Consider the following 27051-nt stretch of genomic DNA (forward strand, 5'->3'; position numbering starts at 1 on the left):
GTGTGCTCCAGTCCTCAGCTAACAAATTCTGACGGCAAATGAGCATCTTGTTGAGTCTTTGTAGCGAAATTGAGAGCTAGGTATCCACTCTTCCGAGCGGTGTCACATTAGTCCGCCAGACAAAATATATTTTGTTGTGCTCGCTGCTACAATAACACTATCACTGTAACTTGATTAATATAAAATTCAGTTATGTAAATGGCATTTTTTGGAGTCTTTTTTTGTGAGGTCTTTAGCATCAAAATAAGTATTTCCCATGATGTCCATTTTTAGCTAGCTCATATTAATATGTTTTTTTGCACTCGATTGCACAAAAGGGAAATAAATATGTGTTAATATTTCAGTCTTGAAATATGACGGGCAAAATTCCATAATAATAAAATAATAATCACTTTTAATTCATAATGTAATAAATACAATTTTAAATCTGTATTATATACAAATATAAATAAAATATATTTAAATTAATAAACTACATTCATTCATTCGTTTTCTATGTCGTTTGTATGCTGGAGCATATACATGTATATTGTATTCTATGGCTATCATCACACTCCTACTCCATACTGTCTTTGGTTTAAATTCTTACAATGAAGCATTACCACACATCTTTGTGTCACAGAATCAAGCAAAAACACCATTTTTTGCAACAAATAAAAATCTTGAGTAATGAAATACTGAAAATACTGAATGAGCTGAAGAGGTTCCACTGTATTTTTTTTATGTGTGCCGAAGTCAGTGCGAAATGAAAGCCGTTCATTTCGCATTTTTTTGCATGTGACTTCACGTTATTGACTGGACTTGAAAAGAAAAAAATACATATCACTTGAGACAAAAACAAATCTATAAATATAGTCTTTATCCTCAGGCATATCTTTCTGCTTCCCAATGACATATTTCTATTTCACCCAGGCAGTCATTACATTACACACGTTGTTTTGCACACAATATGCAATGATTGACTTGAACGGAGGACAAATTGTGGTCATAAACTGCTGCAAAATGTTTAGATTATTATTATTATTATTATTATTATTACACCGTGTACCAGGACTAGTAACGTTATTTAATGTGTTTCATGGGCTCGGGTCTCAGGGTAAAAAGAAATCATGTCAATTTATCATGCAAAAGTTGTAATGACATCACCACAATCTCATTTTATGCCCCTTTTAAAATGGATAGATGATATTTTCTTATAGATTATCCTCTATTTTATATTGACTGTCCCTATCTATATATTTTAATTATTACTTAAAAAAAAGAAAATATTGCACAATTTAGTTGTAATAATAATAAAACTACAAATTTATTTTTGTTTGCTATGACAAAACCTGACACACTAAAATTACAATAAATACAAAATAATAAAGATAGTAACATCTACAAATTGTTTGTATTAAAAATGAAATGTATTCTTGTTTTAACTTTTTAACACAAAAAGATCAATATATTTAAGTTAAATTCATAATTATTTAATTACTATTTGTAATTGTAATATTACAAAAAAATATGTTCTTATTAGCTAGACTGGGATTCACTTGAGGCAAAATAATACAAATAAAATTATATTTATAACAATATAAAAATATGTAACAATACTTTTTAATTTTAATCTTTTACAGAAAAAAACAACCTACTTCTTGAATAACAAAAACAAAATGCACCCAAAAAAAATCCCCATTGTCCCCAATTTTTTAAATTTTGAGCTGAAAAAATTCACGTCATAAAATGGGTTTCAACAGCATCAGGAAACAAAAATATGAATGATTGCTGGGTGGTTTTTTTTGTAGGTCATTTATCCAAAATATTTGAGTTTTGGTAATTTTTGTTTTGTAATGTTCCATTGCTTTACTTTTATTATGATGTACCGTTGTAAAAAAAAACAAAACAAAAAACCCTGTACATTATTTATATATAAAAAAACTAATGTGAAAATTTTGGTTTTGTTGTTCTTTCCATTTTGTCTGCAAGGCCGGTTAAAAATTGTAATCAGATTAATCACAGATTTTTAACAAATGAGTCATGATTAATCACCATTATCAACTTTGTCTGAAATATGCCCATTTTTATTGTAAAGATAAATGATATATATTGTATGCACAGCGGATGAGTGGTTAGCACGCAGGCCACATAGGTTAGAGCTCACATAGTAGTTGGTTAATATTCTGCATTATACGTTGGTAGTGTATTGTCTGTTTTGATTGGTAGCTAATATGGTAAGTCTCACTTACAAGGTACACTACACTTGAGTACCATCTAGTGGCTCAAATGCGACATGACACAATGATCTTTGAATGATAATCTTAAAGTAGGTCGAGTGGTTAGCGCGCAGACCTCACAGCTTGGTGACCCGAGTTCAATCCCACCATCTCGGACATCTCTGTGTGGAGTTTGCATGTTTTCCCTGTGCATGCGTGGGTTTTCTCCGGGTACTCCGGTTTCCTCCCACATTCCAAAAACATGCTAGGTTAATTGGCGACTCCAAATTGTCCATAGGTATGAATGTGAGTGTGAATGGTTGTTTGTCTATATGTGCCCTGTGATTGGCTGGCCACCAGTCCAGGGTGTACCCCACCTCTCGCCCGAAGAGGATAAGCGGTAGAAAATGAATGAATGAATGAATGTTTTTATTAGGACTACATTCTGTAGCTTTTAGTATGTAGGCTTATTATAAAACACACGGTGAGAGCTCACATAGTAGTTGGTTGATATTCTGCATTATACGTTGGTAGTGTATTGTCTATTTTTGTCTACTCACTTACAAGGTACACTACACTTGAGTACCATCTAGTGGCTCAAATGCGACATGACACAATGATCTTTGAATGATAATCTTAAAGATAATCATAAAGTAGTAGTAAACCCGAGTTCAATTCCGCCCTCGGCCATCTCTGTGTGGAGTTTGCATGTTCTCCCCGTGCATGCGTGGGTTTTCTCCGGGTACTCCGGTTTCCTCCCACATTCTAAAAACATGCTAGGTTAATTGGCGACTCCAAATTGTCCACAGAGATAAGAAGAAAAACACTTAAATAGTCTCAAAATGCTGCTTTTAGTGCGGAGTAATAAAACGTTATCATACATACATGATTTTTTTTGTTTGTTTTTTTTTTAAATCATTTCAACTGAAAACAAGCACAACATTGTGTGTACGGTCTAATGTGCAAACAGTAGAAAAGAAACAGTAGAGCCATGAGAGGAAAAAAAAAAAAACCTTAGAACTCGGTCATCTTCTTGTGCGTGTCTGCTTTGTTGTGTTCTTTCTGGATGGACGTCTCCTGGGCCTTCTGCTGAACCAGCAGCCGACGAGCTGACGACAGTTTCTCTTCCAGTTGCTTCACTCTGCTTGCATCCCTTTTTTTTAAATGTGTGTGTGACAAATACAAAAAAAAATTAATTGCAACTTATTTAATCATGTTTTTACTGTTTGAAGTAAACTTGTACTTAGTATAAGTACAGAGGAAACTAGTACTGACCTTCCCGTCTGCCTGCTGAGTGACTGGGTCAGGTTCTGGATCTCCCGCTCTGTCTGCGCCACCCTCTGGGCCGCCTGGAACAGTTTTACGTTCAGACTTCGTTTGGTGCTCTTGCCCCCGTTGTAGGCCTCCACGCCACTGAGCGCAGCAGATGCCGCCCCGTCCTGGGCGGCGTCTCGTTTCTTGGCGCCGAGCTTGTGGTTTAGAAAGTCAAACACGGTACGGCGCTCCCCGTTGGTCGCTCTGGGTTTCCGGTGTCGTTTCGGTCGTCGCATTTGATCGGTGCCGTCTTTTTGCTGTTTGTTATGAGAGCGTCGTTGAGTGAGCTCGCCGTACTGGTCCAGTAATTTGTCTTTGGGGAGGAGCACCGCCATGACAGGTTCCACTCGACCTGTCTGCATTTTTCCTAATCCTGATAAGACAAATCCTGGTTATTATGTCATTTCTGTTGTGTGTGATTGATACAGTGTGTCACTACGACAGTGACATCGATTCCTCGATTCGATTCCAGTTCCTAAGTTTGCATGCTTTAAATGAGGGGACTGACCGATTGATTTTTAAATCATCATTACTTACCTTTTCCATATTCATAACCCATCTTTAGCATTAGCTTGGATCCGATGCCTCTTGTGTGAGCCTCCCAACCTCCAAAAATGGAAGTATTTATTGTAGCGGGGTCTTCCGCAGAGTCCGTAACTGTTGAAGTTGAGATCAAAGACAATTATGAGACAAAGTTTTGCAGTATTACCAAAATAATTATTGCTAAAAAAAAGAAAACATTGCAAAATTTAGTTGTAATAATAATAAAACTACAAATTTATTTTTGTTGCTATGACAAAACCTGACACACTAAAATTACAATAAATAAAAAATAATAAAGATAGTTACATTTACAAAATGTTTGTATTAAAAATGAAATGTATTCTTGTTTTAACACAAAAATATTAATATATCTAAGTTACTAATAGGTAATTGAAAATTATTTAATTACTATTGAATAAAAAATTTAATCTTAATATTACAAAAAAATCTCATGTTCTTATTAGCTAGACTGGGATTCACTTGAGGCAAAATAATACAAATAAAATTATATTTATAACAATATAAAAAAAAAATATATATAGTATATATATATATATATATAATATTACTTTTTAATTGTAATCTTTTACAGAAAAAAAACAAAAACCTACCTGTTGAATAATAAAAACAAAATGCACCCAAAAAAAAATCCCCATTGTGTAATTTTTTATAATTTTGTGCTGAAAAAAATTCACGTGATAAAATGGGTTTTAACAGCATCAGGAAACAAAAATATGAATGATTGCTGGGAGTTTTTTTTTTTTGCAGGTAATTTATCCAAAATATTTAGAGTTTTGTTAATTTTTGTTTTGTAATGTTCCATTGCTTTATTTTTATTATGATGTACCGTTGTAAAAAAAAAACAAAAAACTACCAAAACTTACTCATATTTATTTTAGATTATGGGACCAATTCCAGCCAGGGATTACACTAACTGGCATATGGCTGCAACTGCCACAGTGCAGCCAACTAACCTGGCAGCCATGCAAAGTACCTTTAGCGAAAGCCACCCCATCATCAGCGCCATCTTGGTCAGAGTCAGAAGAAAGCGGGTCTTCTTCTCTCAAAGGTGGAATGACGCAGTCGGCCTCGACGACAGCCTCTTTCAGCAGCAGGGAGTCAAACTTGACAGTGTAAAAACCGTTGTCGATATCTACAAAGAAAGACATTTTTAGCAGGGGGGTGCTGGAGCCTATCCCAGCTGTCTTCGAGCGAGAGGCGGGGTACACCCTGGACTGGTGGCCAGCCAATCACAGGGCACATATAGACAAACAACCATTCACACTCACATTCATACTTACATACTAGGATTTAATAAGCTTTGCTTCTTCCTACTCCTTTTGGACATGTGGAACTGTGAACTGATTATGTGATGCATTCAATTGTAATCTGATGCATGTTCAAATGAAATAAAACCATTACCATTACCAAGCTCCTTAAAAGAATACAGTACCTGAAATTTTGGCTGGGTACCAAATGCCGTCCTCATGCCGAGCCAAGCAGGATGAGCCTTTCTCAAGGTTACTGAGGTCACAATCCAGGAAGTCTCTGAGCTCTGACACGCACACCACCTCACCATGGGAGAACCTTTATTATGAAATACACATATTGTTATATATACATATACACATTTGGTAAGTTAAACTAATGCAAATAAATGGAGTCACTGTAAAGATGGAGATCGGACACAATCACCTGCAGTTATCCGGGAAGCGACATTTGTCCTCCAAATAGAACGGACAGGGCTTCATGGACTTCTGAGTGGGGTAAATGTACAAAACTCGAACTTGAGCCTCATCTCCATCTGGTGCTTCCGCCCCCACCACCATGGCGTTGTGGTACTCCAGTGTCCCCCACGACGTCCTGTATGGTGCTCTTACTTTGGTACCACTCAGTGTGTCCTCTTCTTCTTCTTCTTCTTCACATTCTTCATCTACATCCCCTTCACTCTCCTGATCTTGCTCATTTGCAACAGATCTGCTCCCTGAAAACTCCCCCAGCTCGGAGTAGAAAGCAGAAAACTCAGAATCCAAATCGCCCTTTGCATGAGCCTCGGTTGTATTCGCTTTCGTTCCATTGATGTCCTCCAGGGAGGCCAGAAGCTGACTCTTTCTCAAAGATAACAAGCTGGCTTTTGTGAGTTCTATAAGCTGACACAGGTCCTCTCTGAGTTTGAGAAGGTCATGTTGCTGGGAAGGGTCCAAGCCAGCAGCCAGGGTGACATCCACTTGCTGCAACTGGGCTTCATAGGTAGTGATGGCTGCCTCCAGTGTGTCCTCATCCATAGTGTCACTTTGCACTGGGCTGGATGGGAATGGCAGGCATTCAGATCTAGTAAAACTGGAGAACACCAGTATGACTTGTTTTATTATTAATAACAGACAACAAACAAGAAGTTCACTAATAGCAGTCAAATTCAATTAAAACGAGTATCTTATTAGATGTGATGCTAGTAAACCCTGTTGATGCTAACTAGCTCAATTTTAGTCACCTTCAAACTAACGCTCTGAAGCGGTCATAATAGCAACGGAATTACCTTAGTGATGATGTTAAATGTCTAAAATCGCTGCATCGACAGGAAAGGTGGTTAAAACTACAAAATTCGCCTTAAGACGATAATACAGCATTCAAATGTAGCTAAATTCACTTCAGCCATTAGACCATTCTAAAACAACATCCGCCGGTAAGCATCAAGCGACTATCACTAATACTACTTCCGCTGTGGTTTTTCAAAGGAAACTACTCCTGTGCTTTGAACTACATACATAAAAATGTTACAATGGCCTTATATCGCAACTATTTATTATTTAAATCAAGTTTTCAATTACATATTAGATATTATATCCATAATTAACATTTAATCACATTAACATTAACAAGGAGACAGTGTCTTTATTTTGAACAAACCCCATGAGTACTTTTTCCGGAGCGGCGATTTCCCTCCCTTTCCTGCCATACTGGTTCAATATAATATACGTCACTGTCGCATGATAGTGACGTCAGTACGGATGTGCGGTAGAAGTGTCTGAGTGTTTACTTTTCTATTTAACATTTTTTTCTGAATGTTGGCTTCTCTGAATTCACACATGTGAAGGTATGTTTTCAGTCCCAGTTTATCTGCTTATTACAGGATTTAAATGTCAACAATGTGATACTATAGTCGGATATGTAGCTTAGCTGCACATTTGTCAAACTAAGCGGTTAGGTGAATCGTGTAACATGCTACAAATCAACCTTCTGCTTCTGTAAATAAAGGTAGTATGAATTCGTTCAGTTGTAAAACCTATTGTGTACAGAACATGTGTTTCTCAACCTCTATCAGAATTTATAGTGGTCATTTGCTGGGGATACCAAACTTTTTTTGCCATTTGTTTTGCAGGCACACCACTGGGAAGTCACCTCAGCTGTGATGTCTCCAACCATGCCTCAGATAAGCGATCCAAAGATTGCTTTCGCCTACCTGCGCCCGGCTTGTGTCCTGCTCACCCGCCAGCCAACTCTCAAAAATGTTGAGACCTTAGGCGGCCAGTTACAAGACATTGACGATGCTACTTTGCAGCAGCTCCAAGAGTATATCCTCTTCCCGCTTCGCTTTGTGCTAAAAGTACCCGGGCCCAAGAATGACAAACTGGTGCAAGCTGTGGTTGAAACCATGAGACACGTTCTGCAGAACACTTGTGTTCAAAACTTGGACACACTCAGCGAGCTTATCTCAGAGCTTTGTCTCTGCCTGTGTTCCCCGGCCAATCCTGGAAGACCTGCAGATGTTTCAGAGGAGCTGAAGTTAACAGTGCTGGGATGCCTGGAAGCTTTGATTCATGCCGCTTACGGCGATATCATCTTTAAACTCTTTGAAACCGCAATGCTGCCGAGGTTGGGTGCAGCCATTTCACTGCTACTGGCGTTAGCAGAGAAGGAGAAATCCCGAGATATTCAGACAGCGGCCTTGAAAAGCCTTCAGGTTTTGGCTCTTCAGTGTGATTGCAGTCAGGATCATGTCGTACCATGCTCTGAGGAAACGGAAGCTTTAGGCAATAGCATGGCGTCATTTTTGCCTGGAATCACCATGGCCGCTGCCAGGATCATTACAGGAGATGTGAGACAAGGGCACGGAGTCATTGTTAGAGCTATCAAGGTAGGTATTATAACTTTGTTGTTTTGTAATATGTTGTATGTATAATACAGCGTTTTCCCCCAGAATAGTATGATTAATCACCATTATCAACTATGTCTGAAATATGCCAATTTGTACTGTAGATAAATGATATATATTGTATGCACAGCGGATGAGTGGTTAGCACGCAGGCCACATAGGTTAGAGCTCACATAGTAGTTGGTTAATATTCTGCATTATACGTTGGTAGTGTATTGTCTGTTTTGATTGGTAGCTAATATGGTAAGTCTCACTTACAAGTTACACTACACTTGAGTACCATCTAGTGGCTCAAATGCAACATGACACAATGATCTTTGAATGATAATCTTAAAGATAATCATAAAGTAGGTCGAGCGTTTAGCGCGCAGACCTCACAGCTTGGAGACCCGAGTTCAATCCCACCCTCGGTCATCTCTGTGTGGAGTGGTTAGCACGCAGGCCACATAGGTTAGAGCTTTTTTTCTGTCACTCACACCTGAGGTCATAGATATCACATTTTACTGTGGATGCACAAAGGTCATACATATACAGGTGTTGATATATTGTACTTAAAACAGAATTTGTCACCTTTCTCGCTATTTTTCAACTTAGGTTTGGTCCAGGATCGTCGGCCTTGTCATGGATGACGCTCAACTTCAGTCCATCGAGCCTCAGAAGTCCCCTTTGGTGGGCGTGGCTAAACTGGAGCAGATGATTGTTCATCGCACGCAAGATTGGGTGAAGAGCACCTCGGGGAAGCTGTGCATGCTCCTGAAGAAGATCATCTCGAGCACAGTGGCCCATCAACACTGGAGGGTTCGTCTGGAGGTGGTGGAGATGGCGGACCACCTGCTGGGCAGGTGTAGCCGTTGTTTGAGCGATTGTGTCGGGCTGCTGCTAGAAGCTCTTGTGGGAGCCGTTAATGATGACGAGCCAAGAGTCAGGGAGAGGTTTGTTCTGATTGGAGATAAAAAAAAAAACGCTCAAAGAAATGTTACTTCTTGTCTTCTCTCGTTTTAGGTGCGAGGTTGCTCTGAGGGAGGCGTCGCAGAAAAATCAGGCATCTTTGAATGCCAAAGATAGTCAAAGTAAAAACAACTGTCAGACCTTCACTGACGTCCTGTCGGAGAACCTCCACTCTTTGTCTACATCACTGCCAAGACTGATGCGGACTAGTGATGACCAGAAGAAGCTGTTTGTCCTTAATGTCTTCCTGGGTTATTTAAAGCTGCTTGGACCACTCGTGTCTGTGGTCCTGAACTCAGCCGTGCATCTCCAGAGGATTTCTAAAGCTCTCATGCAGGTAATACCGTTGTCCAGTTGCACTTATATGCTAGGACTACGTTAAAAAGCCATAGCATTTCAGTATGTGGAATCAAACTATGGAATGGATTGAGTAAGGAAGTCAAACAATGCACAACGATGAGCCAATTCAAGAAACAATACAAGCAGTTGATGTTTGCTAAATACAAGGATGAAGAGTCTTGAACCAGTCATGATGTGCTATATATATCACTATATTGACACTTACTATGGTACACATTATGTCATTGGATGGTCATATCACCTCCTACTTTGGTACGTGACCAAAAAAACACAAAAAAAACCTTAAAATTCTCAATTTAATTTGCAATTAATTGCATTTTGTTCACAGTTAACTCACAATTACGTGAATAAAATAAAATTTTAAATAAAAACCAAAAAAAACTTGAACTATATTAGGAAAGCAGGAAGTGAACAAATGTAACAGTTACTGATTGTAAAAGTACCAGATGGAGGGGTAGGATTTAATAAGCTTTGCTTCTTCCTACTCCTTTTGGACATGTCAGCTGTCTTCGAGTGAGAGGCGGGGTACACCCTGGACTGGTGGCCAGCCAATCACAGGGCACATATAGACAAACAACCATTCACACTCACATTCATACCTATGGACATTTTTTTAAAGCTTTTTTTAGCTTTAGCTTTTGATCATCATCAAGCTTCTGGGGAAATTTCTGGGGATCACAATAGATGAAAATATGAGCTGGAAACCTCATATTACAAATATACAACATAAAGTGGCCAGAAATATTTCAGTATTGAACCAATCAAAATTTGTTCTAAATCAGAAATCACTCCACACTCTTTATTGCTCTCTGGTTCTACCATATCTTACTTATTTGTGTGGAAATATGGCTAATAACTATAAAAGCAATCTTCACTCACTAAATGTACTGCAAAAAAGGTCAGTAAGGATAATTCGTAATGCCGCCTACAGAGAACATACAAACTCCTTATTTCTAAAATCACAAATACTTCAACTTGCTGATATAGTCCATCTTCAAACAGCTAAAATAATGCATAAGGCTAAAAATAAGTTACTACGGTACTATGGTATGGACAGTTACTATGGTACCCATTATGTCATTGTATGGTCATATCACCTTTCACTTTGGTACGAGGTGCATTATTTAAAAAAAAACTGTATTATGGAAAGCAGGAAGTGAACAAATGTAAGAGTTACTGATTGTAAAAGTACCAGATGGAGGGGTAGGATTTAATAAGCTTTGCTTCTTCCTACTCCTTTTGGACATGTGGAACTGTGAACTGATTATGTGATGCATTCAATTGTAATCTGATGCATGTTCAAATGAAATTAAACCATTACCATTACTTATATTTCATTTATAGTACATTTTTTTGCATAGCAAATTCTGATAACGGAAATAATCTGTTCCGGGGTCAAACAGTCACCAGCATAAACTGTTTCTTACCTGTACAGACAATGACGAAATAATTTTTTTTGACCTTGAATGTTCCATACAAAGAATTCCAACTATGATTATATATATGTACTGTATCAAAGTACAGCTTTCACAACAAAAGACTGTGTGTGTGTGTTTGTACAGGTGCTGGAGTTGGACGTCAGTGATGTTCGTATTGTAGAAGAACGCAGCCACAATCCCATAATAAAAACAAGCTCTGCATCTCCTCACACCACTCATGTGCGGAGGAAGCATTTCCTCTTCTTCACCGATGAAAAAATCTTCTCCGTGCTCGCAGAGATCTGTCAGACATTAGGTAGGCGGGCTTATTAATTCACATGGACTATCTTCAGCATCCATGTCCATTAAATTGTTTTCCTGCTTTGTAACTCTAGGTTACTACGGTGATATTTATTTGCTGACGGACCACTTTTTGGATCTGTACCGCCAGTCTTCGGTGTACAGAAAGCAGGCTGCAATGGTTCTCAATGAGATCATAAGAGGCGCTGCTGGAAAAGATGAAAAGGGTGAAGTTGGAAAACCGTCGGTTTCGCAGGAAGACATTAGATCTGCTGTGATGCTGGTTATGGAGGAATACATCACCCTGAACAACTGGCATCTGACCACCGTCAGTGAGGAGAATGACAGGGATCGACAGGACCAACAGGTGGAGATGCACACAACACTTAGACCATATTTTATCTCAGATTTAGTCTTTAAAAGGAACCTATTATGCTTTTTGTAATTTTCCGAACCTATAAATGTAGTTGGAATCAGACTCAAATCTCCGGCTACGACTGAAGGTACTCAGTAACATGACAAGATCTCCTGGCTGGTTCGCCAACACAAAAAACATTTGTTTGCTTCTTTCGGCTTTTTTCTGATTAAATTTAACAATTAAGCCATTATTATACGGCCTTTAAAAGCAACCTATGATGCTTTTTCTAATTTTCTGACCTATAAATGTAGTTAGAATGTTGTAGTCTTGTGTTAAACAAAGCCTGGAATAGGTGCAGATTCTGGAAGATCTAGAAATCTTCTTTGCTGGTTATTGTGTCTAGCTGCTCTATAGAAGTCCACAACTCAATATAGGTACACTTTAACAATATACTGTACATTATGAAAAATGTGTTCATATTTTTTTACATGTAGTATAAATTGTTTATTTTAATTGTGTTTTTAATTAATTTAATTTAATTCTTATTTAATTAAATTAATTTAATGAAAAACACAATTTAAATTCTTATTTAATTAAATTAATGTGTTTTTAATTAAATTTATTTAATTAAAAACACAATTAAAATAAAAATTTATACTATATGTAAAAAAATATGAACATATTTTTCACAATGTACAGTATATTGTTAAAGTGTACCTATATTGAGTTGTGTCTAGCTGCTCTATAGGAGTCCACAACTCAATATAGGTCCCCTTTAACAACATACTGTACATTATGAAAAATATGTTCATATTTGTTTACATAGAGTATAAATTATGTTTATTTTAATTATCTTATTAATTCAATAATTTAAATTAAATAATAATAATTTTAATTGTTTTTTGTTCGTTTGTTTTTTTTTACCATATCCGGCATCATTGAATACAGTTGTCTGCTTATCTATCTGCAGCTACTAAACCCGCCCAGCCTCTTCTCCATAACCAACACTCCTGACGACTCTCTCCAAGTGGCACCTTCCGCCTCGTCTGTGTCGACCATCCACCAGCTCAACAGTAACATCTGGCAGCTGTGCATCCAGCTGGAGGGAATGGCATGCTTCGCTCGGGCCCTGGGAGGCAACTTCCGTCCCCTGCTTATGACATCACTGTACCCTGTCCTTGAGAAAGCAGGGGAAGAGACGCTACTCATCAGCCAAGCAGCACTGGACTCCATGTGGGACATCAGTAAGGCCTGCGGCTACTCGTCTCTGAAGGAAATGATTAATGACAACTCCGACTACTTGCTAAACGACATCTCCCTCAACCTGCAGAGGCTTGGCCAGCATCCACAGGTAAAATTGAGCATTTTGGAGGCAACATTTTAGCGAGAAGGGGCGAGAAGTTTTTTCTAACACTGGCTCCCTGTGACATCACAGTGAGCCAGACTTCCTTATATTGACATTCCCGAATACAAGCTGTAGCTTTTTTTCACCACGTTATCATGCCGTGTGACCAATCACAATGAAGTAGGCGTACCCAAAGGCGGGTCATGGGTGGAATAAATTAAAAGCCATAGAAATACATATGGAATAGGTGCAGATTCTGAAAGAACTAGAAAGCTTTCTGTGCATGTTATTGTGTGAAGCTGCTCTATAGGAGTCCACAACTCAATACAAAGGGCGGAAAAATTAACATGTATCACTTTCATTCATCGTTTATATGCATTTTGAATTCATTCATTCATTTTCTACCGCTTTTCCTCACGAGGGGGGGGTGCTGGAGCCTATCCCAGCTGTCTACGGGCGAGAGGCGGGGTCCACCCTGGACTGGTCGCCAGCCAATCACAGGGCACATATAGACAAACAACCATTCACACTCACATTCATACCTATGGACAATTTGGAGTCGCCAATTAACCTAGCATGTTTTTGGAATGTGGGAGGAAACCGGAGTACCCGGAGAAAACCCACGCATGCACGGGGAGAACATGCTAACACACAGAGGGTGGAATTGAACCCCGTGTCTCTTGCATTTAGAATTGTAAAACTAAAATTCGAAAACTATAAAATCGAAGGACGACGTAACGTCTGTGACAATACAACAATACAGATGGATCCACACAGTGTAATAAATCAAGACGTTCTTTATATTGTACACTAACCAGAGACTGCATGCAAAAAAACCAAAAAACATGTACCAGGTTAGATGCTAACTGAGGTTCGACTGTACTCAACAAAACTAAGATGTCTTTCCTGTTAAGGCTCCTCGCGTGCTAACGGTGATGTTGACTCACTCCGACTGCACTTTGCTGCCTCTGGTGCAAGACATTGTTCAGGATGTGCTGACGGCTCTTGACCTCAGCTACGACCACACCGCCGCTATCTTCTGTTCCGTACTGCACGCCCTCATGAAGGCGCTTGGTAAGTGACCTGGCCACGCATGTATGTTCGAGCATCATGCATTGAATAGCAATTCTAAAATGAATAAAATAATGTTTATTGAGCATTTGAGTCAGTACTGTAATAATTGTAGTTCAGCAAATCCGAGCATTGATCTTCACCACCAGATGATTGACGGATTGATTCCCTTTTTTTTATGTTACATTTCATGATGCTTTTGTTTGCACCATCATTATTTATTTTTAAAAGTTTTTTTGTTTATAAAATCTAAACAACACAATACACACAATTGTTTATAAAGATTTAGTATATTCTCTTATGTGCTTTACTTTCAGCTAGATGGTTTACCCCAAATCTTAGCAGGACCAAAGAATCTGGCAGATCCAAGCAGACCTCCACCAAACAGGAAGTTCTCAATATCCAGCAGTTCCTAGTGGACTACCGCAAACAAAAAGCACTGGCAGAGGGGATTGGAATCGAACAAGATGACATTGATGGCGTTGATGACATTGGTGTGTATATTCTGTAACTGGAAATGTGCGACTAACTCCACTAGACATATGAACTGACCGACATATTTGTTTGCAGAGGTTCCTCCCCTTACCGAGACAGAGGAGGACGATGACTGTAATGGTCCTGATGTCAAAGTGGATCTTCCTATGCACCTCAGTATCACCAAAGATGTGATGGAGCGATGTATTCATCTGCTGTCAGACTCAAATCTCCGACTACGACTGAAGGTACTCGGTAACATGAGAAATCTCCTGGCTGGTTCGCCAACACAAAAAACATTTGTTTGCTTCTTTCGGCTTTTTTCTGATTAAAGTTAACAATTAAGCCATTATTATACAGTTACAGTATATTTTTATCTCAGATTTAGTCTTTAAAAGGAACCTATGATGCTTTTTCTAATTTTCTGACATATAAATGTAGTTAGAATGTTGTACTCTTGTTAAATGAAGCCTGGAATAGGTGCAGATTCTGGAAGATCTAGAAATCTTCTTTGCTGGTTATTGTGTCTCGCTGCTCTGTAGGAGTCCACAACTCAATATAGGTACACTTTAATAATATACTGTACATTATGAAAAATATGTTCATATTTTTTTTGCATATAGTATAAATTGTTTATTTTAATTGTGTTTTTAAATAAATTAATTTAATTAAAAACACGATTTAAATTTTTATTTAATTTAATGTGTTTTTAATTAAATTAATTAAATTAAATTCTTATTTAATTAAATTAATTTAATTAAAACACAATTAAAATAAACTATTTATACTATATGTAAAAAATATGAACATATTTTTCATAATGTACAGTATATTATTAAAGTGTACCTATATTGAGTTGTGGACTCCTATAGAGCAGCTAGACACAATAACCAGCAAAGAAGATTTCTAGATCTTCCAGAAATTAATAATAATCATAATTTAAAAATAGTTAATAGTAGTATAATAATAGTTTGAAAATAGTTTTAATTAAATACATTTTAATTAATTGGAATTATGTTTTGTCTTTTTTGACACCCAGGTGCTGGATGTGCTAGAGCTGTGTATTCTTTTACTAAGTGAGAAAGAAGATGAGTTATTGCCCATGGCCCATCGCTGTTGGCCCGCCCTCTTGCAGAGATTGACAGCTGATGACCCACGAGCTGTCCTCAGAGCATTTAGGGTATGTCAAAACTCATTTGTGGTGATTTATAGAGTACCGTTCCAGGCACTGGTGCCATTACTTTGCATAATTGATTGACTGTTTAATTGACGATTCATTTTCCAAACCCATATGTGACTGATTGTTTCTAAAGTTGAACAAAATACAGCGTAAACAACTCCTCAGCAGAGAGAACTTGAACGGTTGGTCCAGCGCAGACTAGTCACCCATTGTCTCTTGCAGGTTCTGTGCACGTTGGGTGGCACATGTGGTGACTTCCTGAGGAGGAGAGTGTCCAAGGAGGTTTTGCCAAAGCTGAACTCCTTGCTTGCACAGCAGGCTCCCATCAGTGCCAAGGCCGGACCCATCTACACTCACACCCTGGCCTACAAACTGCAGCTGGCAGTACTGGAGGGGTTGGGGTCCCTGTGCCAGAGCTTGGACTTGGGTAAGTCAACAGAATCGCACACAGGGAACATAGTAGTTTTTTTCACTTTACATTAATATTAAACCAAAGGGATACAGTATCTTTAAGAACAGGAATACAGAGATGCTGAACTTGGTCAGTTCGGTGCTAGTGCCATAGAGTTCGGTGCTAATGGACGGCACAAATTAGCTAGTTCTTACCTGTGGTACTGGAACAGCAGAACTCTTCAAAACACGTCTCATCGTCTGTCCTGTACTGCTGTGTGCGTGTTCAGGTTAGAATAAAGTTATAAAATGGTGTCAGTCTCTATGTGGACATATGACGTCATGGATGAAATAAATTAGTTACTGCCATTAAGTGGAACAAGAAGAAGAAGGGGAGGAAGGAATGGATGAATATGGTTGACTCCAATAGTATGTGTGCATTCACAATTAGGCTAAGGTAGTGGGTTTTCTAATACTTTTTAACTGTATACAGCTTGGCCACCAGGGGGCAGACTAGTACAACTATTTGTCTCAGCCATATTCTCAGTCATAGGCATATTAATAACAATTCTTTCAAAATATACTTGATTTCAATTTAAAATATTCATACATCTCAGAGGAATAAAAACAAATGTATTTTTATTCAAACTGCACTGTTATCACCTTGAGTGAACCATATTTTTGTATGTAATGTTGTGTTACTATCTCAGCTCTAAATAATAAGTAAGGATAATTCATAATGCCGCCTACAGAGAACATACTAACTCCTTATTTCTAAAATCACAAATACTTCAACTTGCTGATATAGTTCATCTTCAAAAGCTAAAATAATGCATAAGACTAAAAATAACCAATTACTTAAACATGTCATCCAAAGTTAAAAAGCCATAGCATTTCAGTATGTGGAATCAAACTATGGAATGGATTGAGTAAGGAAGTCAAACAATGCACAACGATGAGCCAATTCAAGAAACAATACAAGCAGTTGATGTTTGCTAAATACAAGGATGAAGAGTCTTGAACCAGTCATGATGTGCTATATATATCACTATATTGACACTTACTATGGTACCCATTATGTCATTGGATGCTCATATCACCTCCTACTTCGGTATGTCACAAAAAAATAAAACAAAATTAAATTAAATAAAACTAAACAAAATTAAATAAAATTAAAGTAAAGTAAATTAATAAAAAATAATTAAAAAATATATATTAGGAAAGCAGGAAGTGAACAAATGTAACAGTTACTGATTGTAAAATACCAGATGGAAGGGTAGGATTTAAAACCATTACCATTACCAAATGACAGATTGTTCACCACTGGATAGAGTATCAGTTACCAATAGTTGATTTAGAGAATACATAGTACAAACAAATGTCTATATTCTTTACAAATACAAGTTAAACTAAATGAGATTTGTTATTTGGCCTGAAAATGGGGGGTGGTGTTCATGTCTATCACTCCCTCATGGGAATATATGAGAGTAAACCTTACTGTCAACAGCCACAAGAGGGCTCCTCCTATTCAGTGATATGGAATGAGATCGGGAGCTTGGTGAACTTGCTTACTGGGAACTTGCTTGTCTCCCAAGTATGTTCTTTATGCTATTGTTACATTAACATAATGGACACGTTTTCAGCTTGTTGTTGTTGACATTTCAGATAATGTGTTTGCTTTTGATCTTGAATTTATAAACAAATACGATTAATAGTACAGTGGCAGAGAACGGGTCATAGAAATTAATCGTGTATTGAAGAATTTGCGGCAATATTGGCGTGCACTAATTGTCTGCAATTGTAATTGTGTAGGGGGCTGTGTCGGGTTTGCTAATGGGGGTGCTGTTCTTGGGTCCCTTCGACCCGGCCGGTTGGGGGTTCCTCCCTTTGATGTGGGGGTCCGCCTGTCTGTCGGAGTCGGGGAGGCCCAGGTGCTGGGGCCCTGATGGCACGGCCTCCCAGTGTGGACGGCCCCAAAGGTGGCGTTTCCTTGATCCTCAGTGCCATGCCATGTCTCCTTACTGTGTGTGATTGTGTGTGGGTGGCTGTGGGTGTGTGTGTGTTTAGTATGCAGGGTGGGAGGGAGGGGGCTTTGTTTGTAATTGTTTTCTTTTTAATTGCAGGAAAAGTGCTCTACAAATAAAGTTGATTTGATTTTGCAATCGGAACAGAATTAGGAGAACATTGCATTTAAAAATTCCATTTATTTTTGATGAATCAATGGTTAATTTATTTATATTCTTAATTTAATGTTATAGCAACGTTATTGTGACACTGGTATGGAAACAGCAGTTCAAAATATCCCATTCAAATGTTTATTTCAACAATAACATTTGAGTAATTGAGTGTCCATTTTGTAAGAAATGGCCGTTCCTGCTATCTATCCTCTTAGCGAGCTTGTGAATGAGCAAAAGAGGAGAGAAACAGTCACTCAAGTGAATACCGATTCGGCTCCCGCCCGCCCGCCTGTGGGACGCCTGCAGCAAGCCAATTAGCCAGCCTCGGTCACAGAGAGCGCTTCGGACGCCAACACGGACAGAAGCAAATAAAATATTTTTGGGGCCCCCATGTGCGGCCGTCTTTCTGCTTCAATTTCACCTTTTTCTTCATTTAGCGTACGGCTTCTCCACTGCATTCCGAGCACGTTGATTCGCACAAAGGAGGTGGTTATGAGTGCGGCGGGCGGCAGTAGATGGAAGGGAAGAAAAGGAATAAAAGGTGGTAGCTGAATAATCCTATTGAACTCTGAAATGCGTACCGCTTCTTTTATTCTTGACACGCAGCAACCTGGAAAAGAGGTGGGGGGGGGCGGAATAGACATGTTTTGAAATGAAGCTTGAAAGGAAGAGTGTTTGGGCCACTAAGGGAATGGCTAAATGTCTGTCGGTGATGTGAGGATTGGATGGGGAGGGAAGACTGGTGGGTGTCAAAATGAAGAAAATGGGATGAAAGGCAACATAAAAGGGGACGGAGAGACGACAAAGAAGTCCAGTTAGGGTGAGGCAAGGGAGTACATGAAAGGGAGGGGAGACATGAAGGCCTTTTTCAGACCAGCCTACCTGTTCTTGAAAAATTGGAAAGGCGAACCCAGACACCCAGCTTCAAGTTAAGGGTTTAAAAATAGAAATTCTCAGAAACTCTGCTCTTATATATCCTACTTTTTATAGTCAGAGTGGTAGGAATTGCGATTCCGTAACTGATTTTTGACAAAAAATGTAAGGTATTAGTTAGTATGTCGTTTTTTTTTGGTGTTTTTCAACTTGTTTCTAATGCACTTTTCTGGTCAAAAAAACAAGGGAAACCTCACACACACTCAACAGGGGCCCCAGGAGCATCCAAAAATGGCATAAAATGCCAGAGTTTGAGGGCGGTGATTTTTGACAAAAAACGTAAGAGGTTAGTTAGTATGTTGGGTTTTTTTTGGTGTTTTTCAACTAGCTTTGAATGCACTTTTTTGTCAAAAAAAAACAGGGGAAACCTCACACACACTCAACATACACCTGAGAAGCATCCAAAAATGGCATAAAATGCCAGAGTTTGAGGGTGGTGATTTTTGACAAAAAACGTAAGGGGTTAGTATGTCGTTTTTTTCCCCATTTTTTTTCAACTTGCTGCTTATGCACTTTTCTGGTCAAAAAAACACAAAAAAACTCACACACACACAACAGGGGCCCCAGGAGCACCCAAAAAGGGCATAAAATGCCAATGTTCGAGGGCGGTAATTTATGACAAAAAATGTAAGGGGTTAGTATGTCATTTTTTTGGTGTCTTTCAACTTGTTTCTAATGCACTTTTCTTGTCAAAAAAAACAAGGGAAACCTCACACACACTCAACATTCGCCTGGGAAGCATCCAAAAATGGCATAAAATGCCAGAGTTTGAATTTGGTGATTTTTGACAAAAACGTAAGGTATGTCATTTTTTTCAGTTTTTTCAACTTGCTGCTAATGCATTTTTCTGGTCAAAAAAACACGGGAAACCTCACGCACACACATTAGGGGCCCCAGGAGGACCCAAAAAGAGCATAAAATGCCAATGTTCGAGGGCGGTGATTTTTGACAAAAAACGTAAGGGGTTAGTATGTCGTTTTTTTTCCCAGTTTTTTCAACTTGCTGCTAATGCACTTTTCTGGTCAAAAAAACACAAAAAACCTCACACACACTCAACAGGGGCCCCAGGAGGACCCAAAAAGGGCATAAAATGCCAATGTTTGAGGGTGGTAATTTATGACAAAAAATGTAAGGGGTTAGTATGTCGTTTTTTTGTGTGTTTTTCAACTTGTTTCTAATGCACTTTTCTGGTCAAAAAAACACGGGAAACCTCACACACACGCCTTAGGGGCCTGCGAAGCACCCAAAAATGGCATAAAATGCCAATGTTTGAATTTGGTGATTTTTGACAAAAAACGTAAGGGGTTAGTTAGTATGTCGTTTTTTGTCATTTTTTTCAACTTGCTTCTAACACACTTTTCTGGTCAAAAAAACACGGGAAACTCCACACACACTTAACAGGGGCCTCAGAAGCATCCAAAAACGGCATAAAATGCAGTGTTTGAATTTGGCGATTTTTGACAAAAAAACATATGTCGTTTTTTTTCAGTTTTTTTTTCAACTTGCTGCTAATGCATTTTTCTGGTCAAAAAAACACGGGAAACGTCACACACACACATTAGGGGCCCCAGGAGGACCCAAAAAGAGCATAAAATGCCAATGTTCGAGGGCGGTGATTTTTGACAAAAAATGTAAGGGGTTAGTATGTCGTTTTTTTTCAGTTTTTTTCAACTTGCTTCTTATGCACTTTTCTGGTCAAAAAAACAGGTGAAACCTCACACACACTCAACATATGCCTGAGAAGCATCCAAAAATGGCATAAAATGCCAGAGTTTGAGGGCGGTGATTTTTGACAAAAAACGTAAGGGGTTTTGTTGTGTTGACTGTTCTTTCTTCCTTTGGCATGTTTGTTTTCTAGCTGAAGCAGACTTGGACCTTGTCAGTGAAGCGTGTCTGCCCTACCTTAGCTGCAGACAACCCATCAGACTCCAACAGGCCTGCTTGAGGTAAAACACAACACCACGATCTTAACTTCGGGAACTACATCATATGTCTTCTCTCCCGCTTTAGTGTTTTCCACCACTTAATCCAAGTGGACCCGGATGCCGTCTGGTTCACCTTAAACGAGCTCCACTGCCCGTTCTCCTACATCCCACCACATTTGGACCTAAAGCCCGTGCAGTTGAGCGGGATGGGCCGACCCAGAGACGAGTACTCGGATAACGTCCTCAAACTACTCAGAGAGGAGTTTGACCAACCAGAATGATTGATTATGACTCTAAATGACACCTGACTGGCAGATTTATCAATTATGAAGGTGCTAGATGTTGTATGCACTTCTGATGAAGACACAGCAATGTTTTAACCGTCAAGGAAACCTTGCAATGTTACCATGTGTATTCAATTGAATTGTATTCATTGGAGAATTATATGCTAACAGATTGCAATTGCATTTTTGTGCTTAATTTTGAAAAATCATTATGCTGCAATGCATCCACAGAAATGGGAAGAATGATAATGTTGGCCGGGAGAAGCCGCCCACTGTGGCCCACCGGTTGGAACGACCACATACTGTCACACAAGGTGAACAATTGTCAGTGGCTAGCCCATCAAAGCCACTATCGCTTCATGCCATTCTGCTTGTGTTTAAATGGAGGAGCAAACCCAGACCCCCACCTCCATTATCGCATCACCTCTCTAGTAGAGTGGGGGAGACCCGAAGCCTCCCACCTTGTTGCTCCGTAATAAATGTACGAGCCTTTCAGCGTGAGGAAACAAGGGCCGCGCCTTTTTCAATTTAGGTGGCCTATCTTAATGTTTGTAAATGTGGAGCGTTGTTGCTTCTTTATCTGCTCGTGTGCTGCTGCTATTTATCCTTCTGCCACCGCTGACAATAGCACCATTAGTCATGATGGTGGCGGTTGGGGGCAGGACGTTGACGGCTCCTATTACACACGCTTTAATAGCAGGACGCACAATAGTACTGGAATATCCCGTGTCTAAACTGCTACTTTTTTTTAATTGAACTTTGAACTCTGCGGCTTGTACATTGGTGTGGCAATGTATGAAAATGTGAATGTATATATGTGATTTTTGATAAAAAACGTAAGGGGTTAGTATGTCGTTTTTTTTAATTTTTTCAACTTGCTGAAAATGCACTTTTCTGGTCAAAAAGACAGCGGAAACCTCACACGCACTCAACAGGGGGCCCAGAAGAGCCCAAAAATGGCGTAAAATGCCAAAGTTTGAGGGTGTTGATTTTTGAAAAAAAACGTAAGGGGTTAGTATGTCGTTTTTTTCAATTTTTTCAACTTGCTGAAAATGCACTTTTCTGGTCAAAAAGACAGCGGAAACCTCACACACACTCAACAGGGGGCCCAGAAGAGCCCAAAAATGGCGTAAAATGCCAAAGTTTGAGGGTGTCGATTTTTGAAAAAAACGTGTTAGTATGTCGTTTTTTTCTTTTTTTTCAACTTGCTGAAAATGCACTTTTCTGGTCAAAAAGACAGCGGAAAGCTCACCCACACTCAACAGGGGGCCCAGAAAGGCCCAAAAATGGCGTAAAAAGCCAAAGTTTGAGGGTGTCGATTTTTGAAAAAAACATAAGGGGTTAGTATGTCGTTTTTTTTTAATTTTTTCAACTTGCTGAAAATGCACTTTTCTGGTCAAAAAGACAGCGGAAACCTCACACACACTCAACAGGGGGCCCAGAAGAGCCCAAAAAATGGCGTAAAATGCCAAAGTTTGAGGGTGTTGATTTTTGAAAAAAACGTAAGGGGTTAGTATGTCGTTTTTTTCAATTTTTTCAACTTGTTGAAAATGCACTTTTCTGGTCAAAAAGACAGCGGAAACCTCACACACACTCAACAGGGGGCCCAGAAGAGCCCAAAAATGGCGTAAAATGCCAAAGTTTGAGGGTGTCGATTTTTGAAAAAAACGTAAGGGGTTAGTATGTCGTTTTTTTCAATTTTTTCAACTTGCTGAAAATACACTTTTCTGGTCAAAAAGACAGCGGAAACCTCACACACACTCAGCAGGGGGCCCAGAAGAGCCCAAAAATGGCGTAAAATGCCAAAGTATGAGGGTGTTGATTTTTGAAAAAAACGTAAGGGGTTAGTATGTCGTTTTTTTTCAATTTTTTCAACTTGCTGAAAATGCACTTTTCTGGTCAAAAAGACAGCGGAAACCTCACACACACTCAACAGGGGGCCCAGAAAGGCCCAAAAATGGCGTAAAAAGCCAAAGTTTGAGGGTGTCGATTTTTGAAAAAAACATAAGCGGTTAGTATGTCGTTTTTTTTTAATTTTTTCAACTTGCTGAAAATGCATTTTTCTGGTCAAAAAGACAGCGGAAACCTCACACACACTCAACAGGGGGCCCAGAAGAGCCCAAAAATGGCGTAAAATGCCAAAGTTTGAGGGTGTCGATTTTTGAAAAAAACCGTAAGGGGTTAGTATGTCGTTTTTTTCAATTTTTTCAACTTGCTGAAAATGCACTTTTCTGGTCAAAAAGACAGCGGAAACCTCACACACACTCAACAGGGGGCCCAGAAGAGCCCAAAAATGGCGTAAAAAGCCAAAGTTTGAGGGTGTCGATTTTTGAAAAAAATGTAAGGGGTTAGTATGTCGTTTTTTTGAAATTTTTTCAACTTGCTGAAAATGCACTTTTCTGGTCAAAAAGACAGCGGAAACCTCACACACACTCAACAGGGGGCCCAGAAGAGCCCAAAAATGGCATAAAATGCCAAAGTTTGAGGGTGTCGATTTTTGAAAAAAACGTAAGGGGTTAGTATGTCGTTTTTTTCAATTTTTTCAACTTGCTGAAAATGCACTTTTCTGGTCAAAAAGACAGCGGAAACCTCACACACACTCAGCAGGGGGCCCAGAAAGGCCCAAAAATGGCGTAAAAAGCCAAAGTTTGAGGGTGTCGATTTTTGAAAAAAACGTAAGGGGCTAGTATGTCGTTTTTTTTAATTTTTTTCAACTTGCTGAAAATGCACTTTTCTGGTCAAAAAGACAGCGGAAACCTCACACACACTCAACAGGGGGCCCAGAAGAACCCAAAAATGGCGTAAAATGCCAAAGTTTGAGGGTGTTGATTTTTGAAAAAAACGTAAGGGGTTAGTATGTCGTTTTTTTCAATTTTTTCAACTTGTTGAAAATACACTTTTCTGGTCAAAAAGACAGCGGAAACCTCACACACACTCAGCAGGGGGCCCAGAAAGGCCCAAAAATGGCGTAAAATGCCAAAGTTTGAGGATGTCGATTTTTGAAAAAAACGTAAGGGGTTAGTATGTCGTTTTTTTCAATTTTTTCAACTTGCTGAAAATGCACTTTTCTGGTCAAAAAGACAGCGGAAACCTCACACACACTCAACAGGGGGCCCAGAAGAGCCCAAAAATGGCGTAAAATGCCAAAGTTTGAGGGTGTCGATTTTTGAAAAAAACGTGTTATGTCGTTTTTTTCTATTTTTTCAACTTGCTGAAAATGCACTTTTCTGGTCAAAAAGACAGCGGAAAGCTCACCCACACTCAACAGGGGGCCCAGAAGAGCCCAAAAATGGCGTAAAATGCCAAAGTTTGAGGGTGTCGATTTTTGAAAAAAACGTAAGGGGTTAGTATGTCATTTTTTTCTATTTTTCAACTTGCTGAAAATGCACTTTTCTGGTCAAAAAGGCAGCGGAATGCTCACACACACTCAACAGGGGGCCCAGAAGTGCCCAAAAATGGCGTAAAATGCCAAAGTTTGAGGGTGTCGATTTTTGAAAAAAACGTAAGGGGTTAGTATGTTGTTTTTTTCTATTTTTTCAACTTGCTGAAAATGCACTTTTCTGGTCAAAAAGACAGCGGAAACCTCACACACACTCAACAGGGGGCCCAGAAAGGCCCAGAAAGGCCCAAAAATGGCGTAAAAAGCCAAAGTTTGAGGGTGTCGATTTTTGAAAAAAACGTAAGGGGTTAGTATGTTGTTTTTTTCAATTTTTTCAACTTGCTGAAAATGCACTTTTCTGGTCAAAAAGACAGCGGAAAGCTCACACACACTCAACAGGGGGCCCAGAAAGGCCCAAAAATGGCGTAAAATGCCAAAGTTTGAGGGTGTTGATTTTTGAAAAAAACGTAAGGGGTTAGTATGTCGTTTTTTTTTTATTTTTTCAACTTGCTGAAAATGCACTTTTCTGGTCAAAAAGACAGCGGAAACCTCACACACACTCAACAGGGGGCCCAGAAGAGCCCAAAAATGGCGTAAAATGCCAAAGTTTGAGGGTGTCGATTTTTGAAAAAAACGTAAGGGGTTAGTATGTCGTTTTTTTCAATTTTTTCAACTTGCTGAAAATGCACTTTTCTGGTCAAAAAGACAGCGGAAACCTCACACACAGTCAACAGGGGGCCCAGAAGAGCCCAAAAATGGCGTAAAATGCCAAAGTTTGAGGGTGTCGATTTTTGAAAAAAACGTAAGGGGTTAGTATGTCGTTTTTTTCAATTTTTTCAACTTGCTGAAAATGCACTTTTCTGGTCAAAAAGACAGCGGAAACCTCACACACACGCAACAGGGGGCCCAGAAAGGCCCAGAAAGGCCCAAAAATGGCGTAAAAAGCCAAAGTTTGAGGGTGTCGATTTTTGAAATAAACGTAAGGGGTTAGTATGTCGTTTTTTTCAATTTTTTCAACTTGCTGAAAATGCACTTTTCTGGTCAAAAAGACAGCGGAAACCTCACACACACTCAACAGGGGGCCCAGAAGAGCCCAAAAATGGCGTAAAATGCCAAAGTTTGAGGGTGTCGATTTTTGAAAAAAACGTAAGGGGTTAGTATGTCGTTTTTTTCAATTTTTTCAACTTGCTGAAAATGCACTTTTCTGGTCAAAAAGACAGCGGAAACCTCACACACACTCAACAGGGGGCCCAGAAAGGCCCAAAAATGGCGTAAAAAGCCAAAGTTTGAGGGTGTCGATTTTTGAAAAAAACGTAAGGGGCTAGTATGTCGTTTTTTTTTTATTCTTTTTCAACTTGCTGAAAATGCACTTTTCTGGTCAAAAAGACAGCGGAAACCTCACACACACTCAACAGGGGGCCCAGAAGAGCCCAAAAATGGCGTAAAATGCCAAAGTTTGAGGGTGTTGATTTTTGAAAAAAACGTAAGGGGTTAGTATGTCGTTTTTTTTCAATTTTTTCAACTTGCTGAAAATACACTTTTCTGGTCAAAAAGACAGCGGAAACCTCACACACACTCAGCAGGGGGCCCAGAAAGGCCCAAAAATGGCGTAAAATGCCAAAGTTTGAGGATGTCGATTTTTGAAAAAAACGTAAGGGGTTAGTATGTCGTTTTTTTCAATTTTTTCAACTTGCTGAAAATGCACTTTTCTGGTCAAAAAGACAGCGGAAACCTCACACACACTCAACAGGGGGCCCAGAAGAGCCCAAAAATGGCGTAAAATGCCAAAGTTTGAGGGTGTCGATTTTTGAAAAAAACGTGTTATGTCGTTTTTTTCTATTTTTTCAACTTGCTGAAAATGCACTTTTCTGGTCAAAAAGACAGCGGAAAGCTCACCCACACTCAACAGGGGGCCCAGAAGAGCCCAAAAATGGCGTAAAATGCCAAAGTTTGAGGGTGTCGATTTTTGAAAAAAACGTAAGGGGTTAGTATGTCATTTTTTTCTATTTTTTCAACTTGCTGAAAATGCACTTTTCTGGTCAAAAAGGCAGCGGAAAGCTCACACACACTCAACAGGGGGCCCAGAAGAGCCCAAAAATGGCGTAAAATGCGAAAGTTTGAGGATGTCGATTTTTGAAAAAAACGTAAAGGGTTAGTATGTCGTTTTTTTCAATTTTTTCAACTTGCTGAAAATGCACTTTTCTGGTCAAAAAGACAGCGGAAAGCTCACACACACTCAACAGGGGGCCCAGAAAGGCCCAGAAAGGCCCAAAAATGGCGTAAAATGCCAAAGTTTGAGGG

At 39.2% G+C, this 27051-nt stretch overlaps 2 protein-coding genes across 3 annotated transcripts; one reads left to right on the forward strand and one right to left on the reverse strand.

Moving 5' to 3' along the window:
• Positions 1-3038: 3038 nt before the first annotated feature.
• On the reverse strand, positions 3039-6746 carry zgpat (zinc finger, CCCH-type with G patch domain). Of its 2 annotated transcripts, none has more exons than XM_058084620.2 (7): positions 6592-6746; positions 5751-6359; positions 5509-5642; positions 5050-5208; positions 4050-4169; positions 3474-3885; positions 3039-3351 (listed from the first exon to the last, which is right to left on the reverse strand). In XM_058084620.2, exons 2-7 carry the CDS (start codon positions 6338-6340, stop codon positions 3213-3215), a joined length of 1554 nt encoding a protein of 517 aa, XP_057940603.2. In that variant the 5' UTR covers positions 6341-6359; positions 6592-6746; the 3' UTR covers positions 3039-3212. The 2 variants fall into 2 exon arrangements, with proteins under 2 accessions (XP_057940603.2, XP_057940602.2); XM_058084619.2 differs by having other exon boundaries at positions 5751-6395.
• A 291-nt stretch (positions 6747-7037) lies between these two features.
• tti1 (TELO2 interacting protein 1) lies at positions 7038-22208 on the forward strand. The gene is made up of 14 exons (XM_078797664.1): positions 7038-7149; positions 7435-8190; positions 8803-9140; positions 9211-9493; positions 11079-11250; positions 11330-11601; positions 12563-12943; positions 13852-14011; positions 14326-14502; positions 14579-14730; positions 15522-15662; positions 15885-16089; positions 21021-21108; positions 21173-22208. The coding sequence occupies exons 2-14, from the start codon at positions 7465-7467 to the stop codon at positions 21366-21368; spliced, it is 3291 nt and encodes a 1096-aa protein (XP_078653790.1). The 5' UTR covers positions 7038-7149; positions 7435-7464; the 3' UTR covers positions 21369-22208.
• Positions 22209-27051: the final 4843 nt, after the last annotated feature.

This window comes from Doryrhamphus excisus, linkage group LG17 (genome assembly GCF_037039965.1).
Source record: "Doryrhamphus excisus strain RoL-2023G ecotype Guam linkage group LG17, RoL_Dexc_Guam_v1.1, whole genome shotgun sequence".
NCBI lineage: Eukaryota > Metazoa > Chordata > Actinopteri > Syngnathiformes > Syngnathidae > Doryrhamphus > Doryrhamphus excisus.

Coding starts and splice junctions, on each gene's coding strand:
- zgpat (XM_058084620.2), bottom strand. CDS start 6,340: ATGGATGAGGACACACTGGAGGCAGCCATCACTACCTATGAAGCCCAG. Junction 4,170..5,049: donor TGGGGTGGCTTTCGCTAAAG/GTACTTTGCATG, acceptor CAACTTCAACAG/TTACGGACTCTGCGGAAGAC. Junction 3,886..4,049: donor GGGTTATGAATATGGAAAAG/GTAAGTAATGAT, acceptor TTGTCTTATCAG/GATTAGGAAAAATGCAGACA.
- tti1 (XM_078797664.1), top strand. CDS start 7,465: ATGTCTCCAACCATGCCTCAGATAAGCGATCCAAAGATTGCTTTCGCC. Junction 12,944..13,851: donor GGCTTGGCCAGCATCCACAG/GTAAAATTGAGC, acceptor TTTCCTGTTAAG/GCTCCTCGCGTGCTAACGGT. Junction 14,731..15,521: donor ATCTCCGACTACGACTGAAG/GTACTCGGTAAC, acceptor TTTGACACCCAG/GTGCTGGATGTGCTAGAGCT.